Below are 13,478 nucleotides of genomic sequence, written 5' to 3' on the forward strand. Positions count from 1 at the left end.
CCCCTCTGCTTATTTACACCAGGCAAGTTTTAATCAGTAGGAAATCTATTTTTCCTATTTTTTGCTATGTAAATCTTAGGTGTTTCTTAAAGTAAATTTAGTGCATCCCATAAAACAGAAAAATATGGTAATTACAAGGGTTGATCGAATAGCTTCGGATAAGTGCTTATCTGAACAGCTACAGCGCTTACAGAATAGCTGCATCGGATACCTGGAGCGCCCCCGATAATCAGCTGCTTGGCCCCGCAGCTGCATGTGTCCCACCTGTGTGACAGTAACATACATGGAGAGCCTGTGTGTTGTGACTGTCACGGAGCCACGACACATGCCGCGGCGGCGCCAACAGCTGATTATCGGGAGCGCTCCAGGTATCCGGGCTCCCGATGCAGCTATTTGGTCAGCACTATAGCTATTCAGACAAGGACTTATCCGAAGCTATTGGCTCAACCATAGTAATTACAACTTAAAAGGAACATGCCACCAACAAAAAAGCTATTAACCTGCAAATATGTGGTTAGTCTGCTGGTAAATAGAGTTACTAACCTGCCCAGTGCCCACAATAAGCCAAGCACCGTGGGGAGAAAATTAACTATTTCCCCCAGCTGCGTTCGGTCCAGTCACTGCTCCGGACTGCACCTGTCGCTGATTGATCACGCCCGGCCGCGAACAATCAGTGAAGCCAGGGCCTGCTCCAGGTTTTTGAGGGCCCCGGGCAAAAAGAGTCTCAGTGGGCCCCCCTCTTTAACACATGCCACGATTCATGATGCACAGATACAGCAGAGAAATATAGCACAGCCAAGTAGCATACAGCCCACGCAGTATATAACACAGCCCACGCAGTATATAACACAGCCCACGCAATATATTGCACAGCCACGTAATATATTGCACAGCCACGTAATATATTGCACAGCCACGTAATATATTGCACAGCCACGTAATATATTGCACAGCCACGTAATATATTGCACAGCCACGTAATATATTGCACAGCCACGTAATATATTGCACAGCCACGTAATATATTGCACAGCCACGTAATATATTGCACAGCCCATGCAGTATATAACACAGGCCACTTAGTATAGAGCACAGTGATGTAGAATATTGCCCAGCCACGTAATATATACCACAGCCACGTAGTATATAGCACAGAGACATAGTACATAACACAGCCCATGCAGTATCTAACACAGCCCACGTAGTATATAGCAATGTGGGCACCATATCCCTGTTAGAAAAAAGAATTAAAATAAAAAATATAGTTATATATTCACCCTCCGTCTGCCCCCGGATCCAGCCCAGGCGTTTACCGATGCTCCTCGCAAAGCTCCGGTCCCAAGAATGCATTATTGCGGTCTCGCGAGAGGATGACGTAGCGGTCTCGCAAGACCGCTACGTCATCTTCTCGCGAGACCGCAATGCATGGACCGGAGCGTCGCGAGGAGCAGCGGGAAAGGTGACGGAAGGTGAGAATATTAGATTTTTTTTACTATTGATGCTGCCTATGTCAATAGTAAAAAGTTGCTCACACAGGGTTAATAGCAGCGTTAACGGACAGCGTCACACCAAGGCATAACGTGGTGTAATGCAGCCATTAACCCTGTGTGAGCGCTGACTGGAGGGGGCACTGACAGAGTAAGAAGGGGCGAATTCGCGGCCGCACTGTGCCCGTCGCCGATTGGTCATGGCCTGGCGGCGGGATATATATATTGGCCCTGCCGGGAAGGACCGGGCACCTGTACTGTGCTGCGACAATCATTCTGTGCTGACAAGACTCCCTTTAAGAAAAATTTAGAGTTGTAAGAGAGATTGTATAAAATACAGTTTACCGTCACTGCCTACGACTTCCGCATTTTGCCTTTAATCCTTTCTTAACACTTGAAGTACATGTATTTCACACATCAGGTGCTGCTACATGGAGCAGGCTCAGATACCGAGCCCGCTACATATAGTCAGAACCTGACTTTAAGAGTATGTGCACAAAGTCAGTAATTGGACGCAGCACATGTCCGCTCTGTCCAATGCGCTGCCGTCTTTTGAACACAGGTGATTCCGCATGTGTTCATTGAACCTTGCAGATTCACCATGTCTAATACATTGCACGGCCCGGGTGACATTTATCTTGTCGAGACTAAGCATCTCCACAAGATAAATAGATATGCAGCGGTCTGGAAAGACGCGTCGCATGTCCATCTCCGCATGGCAGCTGGAGGCGTCTGTGCACGCATAGTGAGCATAGTATTTCTTGAAATCCCACCCACTATGCTCTAACAGCTGGACACTGCAGGATGGACGCTGCGGATGGACGCAGTGTCAAACCTGCAGCGTTTACTGACCGTGTGCACATACTTAACAGCAATGAAAGCTAGGTCTGATGGCTGCTGTTTAACCCCTTAGATAGTGCTGTCAGTTTGGACACCAAATTACGCCCCATAATCACGGGCCATCGATGCTGATCCATCTTTGTACTCCAATGAAGGTCATCCATGGGCTAAAGTATTGCAATTTATAGTGTGAAAAAATTAGATCACAAAAAAAAGATATGAAAACACAAACTTCAAAAAGTTTAACCCCTTCCCCCAAAAGCCTATTTTCACCTTCCTGACCAGGCCAAATTTTTTTTAGTTTTGAGCAGTGTCACTTTATGAGAACTCTAATGCTTCAACGGATAACACCGATTCAGATACAAAAAAAAAGTAAAATGACATTTTCTTAAAAATTTGCAATTTTCAAAGTTTTAATTTTTATGCCTTTAAACCAGATTGAAAATCTTCCTTCAGGGAATTTGTCTGAATCACATATTTCAGAGATTCTGATGGGATCCCAGATTAAGTGTTCTTGTAGAGCACAGGATCAATATGAACCAAGCCTTAGGCCATGTTCACACTATGCGGTTTTTACTGCGGAACCGCGGCGATTTTGCCGCTGCGGGTCCGCAGCTGTTTTCCATGCAGGGTACAGTACAATGTTACCCTATGGAAAACAGAAACCGCAGTGCACATGATCTGGAAAAACCCGAAAAAAAACGCGCAGAATTGCTGCGGAAAAAAAGAAGGACCATGTCACTTCTTTGTGCAGAATCGCAGCGATTCTGCACCCATAGAAGTGCATTGATCCACTTACTTCCCGCATGGGGCTGTGCCCACCATGCGGGAAGTAAGTGGATAATGTGCGGGTTATACCCGGGGTGGAGGAGAGGAGACTGTCCTCCAGGCCCCGGGAACCATATTTGTATTAAAAAAAAAGAATAAAAATAAAAAATAATGTTATACTCACCCTCGGAAGTCTCAGCGCTGCACGCGGCCGTCCGGTCTCAGGTTTGCTATGTGACCAGGACCTTCGGTGACATCGCGGTCACATGACCGTGACGTCACCGAAGGTCCTGGTCGCACAGCATCTTTGGAACCGGACCGCCGCCTGCAGCGCCCAGGAGATCGGGACGTCAGGGGGTGGTTATACCATGATTTTATTATTTTTAACATTACTATTGATGCTGCATATTGCTGCATATGCAGCATCAATAGTAGGGGTAAATCCCGCAGCGGAACCCGCAGGACAAACCGCGATAAATCTGCAGGGATAACCGCAGCGGGTTTGCCCTGCAGATTTATCAAATCCGCTGCGGGAGAACCCGCAGAATAAAAAGCAACGCGTGAATGTGGCCTTATACTGGTCTTTGGGAGGCTAATAAACAAATCATCAGCAGTTCAGGAATCTGTTAATAGAGTCATGCGAGGACTTGTTTTTTGGGGGAAGGCACATGAACAAAAAACAATTCAGAAATAGTTTTTTGGAGTTTTTTCTCCAATGCCATTCTCAGTGTGGTAAAAGTGATAAAGATAAAGATACCACGTTCATAATTTTTTTTTTTTTACACTTTGCTGCTTTTACACAGATAATTACTTAGAAAAAAATGTTTTTGCCTTGCTATATTCCAAGAGCTATAGCTTTTTATTTTTCCACTAATGGAGCTGAGTGGGGGTTTGTTTTTCGCAACATTTCCAGAGATATAATTTCTATTTACATACTACTTTTTGATCGCGTTTTATTACATTTTTGTTTGGTTGTACGATGAAAAAAATATAATTTTTTCCTTTATATTTCTTTTCCAGTGTTCACTTTAGGTGTTAAATAGTGTGACAATTTTATGAATCAGGTCGTTCTCAACGTGGGGATACCAAATGTGTACTTTTTACTTTTTTTTTTTACATAAAAATGTATTTATGGGCGTACATTTTTTTTTTGCAATTTATTGTTCGCTCTTTATTTTGTGATTAGTTTTTTTACTTTTTCCCAACTTAGTTTTTCCCATGGGACTTTCATTTTGAGGAGTTGAGGCAGTCTGTTCCTCCCCAACTCCAACAAAGTGGCCAGAACTGGGGACAGAATGACATGAACACATTGCGTTTGCGCAAAAAAAAAAGAAAATCAACTTTTCAAATCTTTTTCCATCAGATATCTTTGATAAATCCCCCACTTACTATAAGAGCTGGTTAGGGCATTAATTGAAAAATTGTCCTTCCAAAGACCCAACTCTCCATTAACTGGCGTAGAAGTTACATCAGTTATTAATACATCAATAATACAAAAAAAAAAAAAAGCATGGACAAATATAGTTTACTATATAAACAATGGCAATAGGGCCGTTAACTGCCTCTGTATGGCATTTTTTTTGTGTACCTATTGAATTATATAGGCAGGTATAATCTGAAATACAAAATCGGACTAGCACATAATGCAATTTTTTTTTCTGCAGACAATTGATCAGTTTAGAAAATCTTTCATGTGAATGCACCAATTCACTAACACTGGTCCGTGTGCTGTCTGTTTTCACCATCGACAGTGCTAGGACCGAAAATATTTACATGCGATCACTGCCTGGTTGCAAAGACCCATTGAACCATTATACCATAGATTAGCGAGTTCCAAGAATGAAATACATTTTGTTCTGTGATCTTTCCAGTTTACAAAACTCATACTGACGACAGACAACTTACTGATGTCCATAGTGCAGGTTATTCGAGAAACTCCTCTGTTTACAGGAAAACCATTTAGATTTATTTTTCCGCTTCTACAGTCAATATTGGAGCTGACCTAAATGGGACAGAGAAATTATTACAGCCCAAAACATTATATATAAAGGAAGATGCCAGCTACAATGAACAGACAGTGAAAGCGAAGCGATCCCATGAGAGCCAATTTATTTAGATAACATTTTTTATTCATCACAGTGTTCTTAGGCAAAATTGTGTGCGAGTCCACTCTATAAATGAAAAGCAACCACAAACATGAATGGTCACAGAATGCTTTACTATTGGCATGACAAAGGGCTAATGGCCACGCTCACCCTTTGTTCTCCAGACAACCATATTTCCAGATGTCCTAAACAGTTTAAAAGGTAGCATCATTGAAGAAAATAACTTTACGCCAGTCCTCTGTAGCCCAACACCTGCAGAATGTCAGTCTGCCCTTGAAGTGTTTCCAGGCAATAAGTGGCATCTTTGCTGCCTTGCTTGACACCAGACCAGTCTAAAGGTACCGTCACATTAAGCGACGCTGCAGCGATATAGACAACGAGACGATCGCTGCAGCATCGCTGTTTAGGTCGCTAGGAGACGTCAAACACTGGCAACAGCTGAGCGATGCAGGAGCGATCCAGTGACGTACTTATCGTTCTCGCTGGTTGTTCGCTCCATGAAAAACCATTGCTGGCGTCGTTGCTTTTGCTGTCACACATGACGAATCACGCCGACCTGACGACCAAATAGAGTTCCGGACTTCTAGCTCCGACCAGCGACGTCACAGCAGGATCCTAATCGCTGCTGCGTGTCAAACACAACGAGATCGCTATCCAGGACGCTGCAACGTCACGGATCGCTGTCGTTCTCGTTGGAAACTTGTTCAGTGTGAAGGTACCTTAAGCCTTTTGCCTGACTGTGTGTGTGCACACCAACACCTGTCTGCTGCCATTCCTGAGCAAGCTCTGCACTGGTGTTGAACCAATCCCATAGTTGAATCTTCTTTAGGAGACAGTCTTGTCACTTGCTGTACTTTTTAGGGTATCCTAAAGCCCCTAAATCAACCATTTATCAGAAAAATAACTTCAATCTTATAAGCAGCAATGCCCCTGCCTGTAAAGCCCATTTGATGGAAAGCAATGAGGACTGCACGTTTCCTTAGAGGTAACCATGGTTAACAGAAAAAGACAATTACTTCAGCACTGGCCCCTTTTAAAAAGGTGTTGTCCACTACACTAAGAACCCCTTCTTAGTCTATGTATGCCCCCAGTAAAATAATGCTTATACTTATGACATTACGGAGGTTTAAAAGTCAACACATTTCCACATCCTGAAGACTTTTAAACCTGCTTAAATATTATTTTATTATCCACTACCAGTAGTGCATGAGTGATACCTCCAGGCTCCTTTCTGTACCTTTGGTCCACCTCCTGACCGGTATCTGTGCAGCAGCTGTTACATGTCCGTTATGTGTTGCCTTTAGCAACCTTACAAGGTGTGTGCATCCTCATTTTTGACACCCCGTTGTCATCAGATAAGACCCTATTGCGCTTTATCCCTTCCCAGTTTTTCCTCATCATTATTTTGTAGAATAAAAGATGATAAAACTTTCCATTGTACGGTGTTATCTTTCTATCTCCTCTGAAAACTGCCAGCACTCCAAACAGGGAGTGACTGTAGCTTAGTAGAGGAAATTGGCAAGCGACATGTCAGAATTCATGGATGTGTAAAAACATTGATTGACTGGTGAGAAGAAAAAGGGAGCGAGTTTCTGGTGCGTTTTTCTTCTTTTAGATTTCTATGGGTAGTCTGAAAAATCACAGTTGCATTTTGTGTAGAATACCAGGGGTTTCGGGGGCGTGGTTTGCAAGGGAACCGGAGCAGACCTATTTTATAGGAGCTCCTGCAATTTCCCTGATCCAAATTGCTAAAGCTTACAAAAAGTGGAAATTCTGGACCCAAAGCATTTATAAGTATGCCTGGTACCAGTTATAAGAAGAGGGGACCCACTTTTGTGGAGAAGATTCCCTCCCCAGGACGAGAAAGCCAAGGGGGCCTTGGAGGAGCCTTTCCCTCGCCTGGAAGCAAACATGCCAGATCTGCCTGGAAGCCAACACCCTGCCGGGCCCTGGCGAAACCGGGGACTTCTAAGAAGCAGCAGACCCATGGGACACAGTCCAGGATGAAAATCCCTCTCTCCGTGACCCCAGCAGTGACAAACGGCAGCGGAGGGAAGAAACAGAGTGCCGCGGTGGACCCGGGCGCCAGGAGGAAGTACACAGCGGCTGAGGATGACTCAGCAATTCTCCCACAGCAGGCACCCAGCAAGACGCAGCCGACCAGCCGGAGCCAGAGGAGCAGCCTGAACCACAAGGCACAGAAGTTTGTGCCGAAGACTTGTGCAGAGGCCGGATCCTGGGCTCTAAGTGTAGCATCGCCGACACAGAAGGGAACACTACCGCTCGCAGAGGAGGCAAACACAGAGACACGCCGGGGGATCTTCGACATGGAGGAGGAAAGCACCATGATGGTCACAGCAGACAGGAGACAGTGTTCTGGACTGGTGACAGGAGGGAGCCAATGGACATCAGCGCTGGTAAGCGGACCGCAGCATATTCCCACACAACTTATACTAACATCCCCATATAATCACATATCGGGGGATTTAAGGGGGGGAACACCTGCGCTGATGGGAGGCACGATTTTCCTAATTTACAGTCAGACGGCCATAACCTCATTGATGTTAGCCCCTCCTGCCATACCACCAAAGGCACACAGTGTGAGAGGCTTAAAGGGACACTACCAGGAGAGGTCTCAGAGTCCTGGGATTTGGACGGACACTCCTAAGTTTAACCCAGAGCTCTATAGGGCTCTGCACACATCTTTTGAAAGATTTGAGGATTCACTAGGAGCTCATGAGGATAGAGACAGGGACCTATTGATAGATCCACCTGACAGCTTCCTCGGATCCTTGGAGAGCCTGGAGGGATTACAGTCAGAGGAGCCTTTTGAGAATACTGACACTTCTGATTGTGATTCAAGTGACCTCTCTGAAGGTTCCTCAATAAACGAGATTCCACGTGAGAACCTTAAACCTGTTGAAAATCGTAAGTCTGAAAGTCCTTCCCCTAATCTTCTACTATTGGAAGAGATCTCAGCATCTGACGATTACCGGACTGAGGGTTTTATGGTGACTTTGCTTAAAACCTTTCTACTCACAACGAATCTTTGCGGTAAAGGAGCCAATTTTGATTCCAAACAAATAAATAATTCAAAAGCATCCAAAGCTTTCATAAAAAGACTTTTTAAAGATAAACTAGCTTCAGTAACAACCGACTCTGAATTAATTCCTTTTACTACATCTGTTGGCTCTCCGCTTGCTTCAGAATCAACTATATCTGACAGCAAAAACAAAAAGAACGAACACAGCATTTTTCAAACCATACCCAAGCCCTCAAAATTCATTGGATGAGATTCAAAAAAATATGGACCTCTTCAAAACCAACTTAGCTAATTTTGAGGACTTCAGATGGAAGAATAACATAAAGATCAGAGGTATACCAGAGACGATCCAGACTTCCCAGTTGAAAGTCTATGTTTCCTCAATGATCTCTCACTTGTTCCCTAATGCTAACGAAAGTCTTCTGATCGAAAGAGCCGTCAGAATACGTAGACCGCCCTCGTTTCCAAGGGATCTGTGAAGAGACGTTATTGTTTCGTTTTATCGAAATTGGGTGAGGAATGCGCTTCTTGGCACGTCAAAGGAGCCGAGATTTCTTTCATCCCCATACAGCCACTTGGTCTTTTACAAGGACCCGTCAAAAGTCACCTTACAAAATAGAAAAGCCTTCTCACGTATCACTCGAGAACTTCTGCGGGCCGGGATTCCTTATGTTTGGACTAGATCTTCAACCCTCCAGGTGAAACATTCATCGGGATTAATCCATATTTCTTCTCTGGACGAGGGCATTGAATTCTTCAAACGTGCTGGAATTGAACTCTCTAGGGCCTCTTTCGGACTACCCTCTTCAGTGAAATTGGATATTTGCCCTGACTGACCAATCTCCAACGCGGGTAATCTACGACTAGATACTTGAGTAATTGAAATAACTCTTTCACTTTAAAGCTTTCTTTTCTTATTTTTTGGATCGAACCAAACTTTCCTCCACAAGGTCACAGGGTCGCCACAGGGCAACCCCGGACCTCGCAGGCCTTATAATACATATTATACAACATACTAATCTACCTTTACTTCACAGACTTTTAGGTTCATTTATCCGAGCATATCAATATTACTAAACAGCTTACAATACTGAGTGGCCAACGATACTATTCAGTACTTTCAGGACTGACACGAAGGCATCAATTATCTTATGTGTTATTCTACGCTTAAGCTACTTCAATTTCTGTTAAAAGTACCGATTGATCTACCTCTAGGTCTAGTTCCTAAGCAACATTTAACCTTGTTAATATTTCATGTTTTATTACATTGAAAGGATGCTTCACTCTTTGGTGCTAATACGAAGCGACAGATAATTTGAGTATATTTATGCTACTGTACGCTTGTCTGTTTTTCTTAATGCCTGCCTTTTCATTTCTCATAACACTTGGGAAATTCTTTCCCTTCCTTGTCCTATTTTTCTTTCCTACCCTTTTATCCATACCTGAAAATGTTAAAAGTTCAATAAAAACACTTAAAGGGACACTGTCACCTGGATTTGGAGGGAACAATCTTCAGCCATGGAGGCGGGGTTTTCGGGTGTTTGATTCACCCTTTCCTTATCCGCTGGCTGCATGCTGGCTGCAATATTGGATTGAAGTTCATTCTCTGTCCTCCGTAGTACACGCCTGCGCAAGGTAAGATTGCCTTGTGCAGGTGTGTACTACGGAGGACAGAGAATAAACTTCAATCCAATATTGCAGCCAGCATGCAGCCAGCGGGTAAGGAAAGGGTGAATCAAACACCCAAAAACCCCGCCTCCATGGCTGAAGATTGTTCCCTCCAAATTCAGGTGACAGTGTCCCTTTAAACAAGAATACCAGGGGTTCATCACTAAAACATACATTAAAAAACGCAGTTTAAAAATTACACCAAAAACACATGAAAAGAAAACTTATGGAAAAATGGTAGCAAAAAAACCAATAAATCAAAGCAAACTGATGTTGGTGCAGATACCTGTAAATGAAACAAAGCAGGAAAAAAGCAGCATTATTGCATATGGGAACATGTCCGTAGTATAGAGAAAAAAAAAACACTACTAGAGCATCCTACAGGTTGAACATAAATACAACATTGTCTAAAAGTACAGAAAAATGTATACAATTCTAACAAAACAAATGCATTATAAATGAAGAGACCATCTAAAGTTACTTAGCCCCCAGCAACACATGGCACGCATGTCAGGCATAAGTGCCTGTAACTTGTATGGAGGCAAAAAACGTAATAAAAACAGAAATTAAGTATATCTTGAATTGCCAAATCCAATCGATATCAATTTATAATGTGAATATTGCAATTTTAAAAAAAATGTCAGAAAGCCATATGTTACTCCATTGTACCAATCCAAATTACAGCTTGGCCCACAAAACAAACAATGCCTTTTTGCAATTTGGTTGACTTCTAAATAAAATCTCATGGTTCTCAAAATTTGGGAAAAACAAAGTTTGTTTTTTACCTTTAACAGTGTTAAAACAAAAACAACATACATTTAAACGGCTACAATCATACTGACCAGCAGAATGAAGTTACATGCCAGAGTGTAGGGTAACATGAAAAAATATAAAAACGGGCAGAATTTCTATTTAGTTGCAGCCCATACCATGCACTACACAGTAAATTAAAAGGCGCTACGAAAAAAAAAAAAAAGACTGCTCATGTAACAAAAAGCCTTTACAAAAGGTACGCCAAGGGGAAAAAAAAAAAGTTTTCTGAAGATGGGTACAAAAAAAGTTTTTTTTTTTTTTACTTTGCTCAAGGGGGTGTAGCTAAACTTGTAAGATCTCACATTCAGATTTACCAAATATGACCAAATAAGTGGACTTACCTGTTGTGTCACCATCTTCTGTCCATGTAACGTTGTCACATTCACAGTTAGTGTCTTCTATAAAAAAAAAAAATAATAATAAAAAATAAAAAAAATCACAATGTTAACAGATTTTAGAATGAGCACACTTCTCTCAGATGAGGAATTGGTCAGAGGAGGGCATTTACATACAGATACGGTATTATGTTAACTCCTTACTGACTTATGACGTTCAGATTGTCATATGCCAGGTCACTGACAATGACGCGGCCTTCGTAACTGAGCCCCTATATTTACCGGCAGATGATGGTGGCGGAGATACTCAGCCACCACCTGCCTCTAACAGATGTGTGTGGAGCGAAGCTCTGCCCACGGCTGTTAACCTGTTAAGTGCCACTGTAAATCTGACAGCGGCATTTACATCTCCTGCAAAAACGAGCCCTCACACGATAAGGTTGATGAAAAAATAAAAAAGTTATGGCTTAGAAAAAGAGGAGGAAAAAAAACGAAACCGCAAAAACAGAAAATCACCCAATCGGGAAGGGGCAAAACTATTTTCTAGGAATTGTACAATACATACATGCAACTCACAGAGCATGCTTGCTCACCCCTTCTGATACAACAATATTCTTTTGGAGTAAATATTGAATCATTCAACGGTGACACTATTTTGCGTACAGCTGTGCTCAAACGTTTACATACCCCAGGAGAATTTTTGCTTTCTTGACCTTTTTTCAGAGAATATGAATGGTAACAACAAAACTTTTCCTCCACTAATGGTTAGTGGTTGGGTGAAGCCATTTATTGTCAAACTACTGTGTTTTCTCTTTTTAAATCATGACAACCCAAAACATCCAAATGACTTGGCCTTGTGTTTTGGATTGTTGTCATGTTGGAACGTCCAAGTACGTCCCCATGTGCAGTTTCCAGCCTAATTGCAATTTTGCCTCCACTGATTTCACAGGCTAATTAACAGAGTTTTTGATCCGATTTTTTGTGGATCTCAGTGTCAGTTTACACCATGAGCTTTTCTCATATGCAGAAAAAAAATGGGAGGTTTCTCAAGCTCCTATGAAATGGAAAGTATATGGATGGCATCAGACTGCTGCTCAATTTTGTTCACAGACCCAAAGACTTGCTTGCTCCGTGATTTAGATAAAAAGCATACACGTCTCTGTGATTTGGTACAGGATCACTTGGTCTTCAAAAATAGCCCCATAAACTATGATAGAACCCATATATTAAATCTGATGACTCAAATCGAAGCAAGATTTATTAACAAATGATTTTTACAGCCCAATGACACCGCCAACACCAGAAAAGAAGATGGACAAGTTGTAATTTTGTATCCCATAGTTGATCACAGGGCTGTGGAGTTGGTAAGCCAAACCAGCAACGCACTCCTCAATTTCCCCGACTTCCATCTTCACAGCACTACCTCACTACTGACCTTGTACACGGTCGTTCAAAAGTTTAGGGTCACCCAGACAATTTTGTGTTTTCCATGAAAACTCATACTTTTATTAATCAAATGAGTTGCCAAATGAATTGAAAATCTAGTTCAGACATTGAAAAAGGTTCGAAAAAAAAAAATTTTTTATTTGAAATAATAATTTTCACCTTCAAACTTTGCTTTCGTCAAAGAATCCTCCCTTAGCAGCAATTACAGCATTGCAGACCTTTGACATTCTAGCAATTAATTTCCTGAGGTAATCTGGAGAAATTTCACCCCATGCTTCCAGAAGCCCCTCCCACAAGTTGGTTTGGCTTGATGGGCAGGTTTTGCGTTCCATATGGTCAAGCTGCTCCCACAACAGCTCAATGAGGTTGAGATCTGGTGACTGCACTGGCCACTCCATTACAGATAGAATACCAGCTGCCTACTTCTTCCCTAAATAGTTCTTGCATAATTTGGAGGTGTGCTTTGGGTCATTGTCCTAATGTAGGATGAAATTGGCTCCAATCAAGCGCTGTCCACAGGGTATGGCATGGCGTTGCAAAATCGAGTGATAGCCTTCCTTATTCAAAATCACTTTACCTTGTACAATTCTCCCACTTTACCAGCACCAAAGTAACCCCAGACCATCACATTACCTCACCATGCTTGACAGATGGCGTCAGGCACTCTTTCAGCATCTTTTCAGCTGTTCTGCGTCTCACAAATGTTCTTCTGTGTGATCCAAACACCTCAAACTTGGATTCGTCTGTCCATAACACATTTTTTTCCAATCTTCCTCTGTCAAATGTCTGTGTTCTTTTTCCCATATTAATCTTTTCCTTTTATTAGCCAGTCTCAGATTCGGCTTTTTATTTGCCACTCTGCCCTGAACGCCAGCATCCCAAAGTCGCCACTTCACTGTAGATGTTGACACTGGCATTTTGTATGTACTATTTAATGAAGCTGCCAGTAGAGGACCTGTGAGGCGTTGATTTC

At 42.5% G+C, this 13,478-nt stretch overlaps 1 protein-coding gene across 1 annotated transcript in view; it reads right to left on the reverse strand.

Annotated features, from left to right (window-relative positions):
* The window catches only part of GINM1 (glycosylated integral membrane protein 1), a 60,363-nt gene that overhangs the window by 20,920 nt on the left and 25,965 nt on the right, over positions 1–13,478 (reverse strand). The window contains exons 2-3 of the mRNA XM_069725890.1: positions 11,066–11,122; positions 5,001–5,097 (exon numbers count right to left, since the gene is read on the reverse strand). Of these exons, the coding sequence (XP_069581991.1) occupies positions 5,001–5,097; positions 11,066–11,122 (154 nt within the window). The remainder of the gene's footprint in view (positions 1–5,000; positions 5,098–11,065; positions 11,123–13,478) is intronic.

Source organism: Ranitomeya imitator, chromosome 5 (genome assembly GCF_032444005.1).
Source record: "Ranitomeya imitator isolate aRanImi1 chromosome 5, aRanImi1.pri, whole genome shotgun sequence".
In the NCBI taxonomy this organism is placed as follows: Eukaryota; Metazoa; Chordata; class Amphibia; order Anura; family Dendrobatidae; genus Ranitomeya; species Ranitomeya imitator.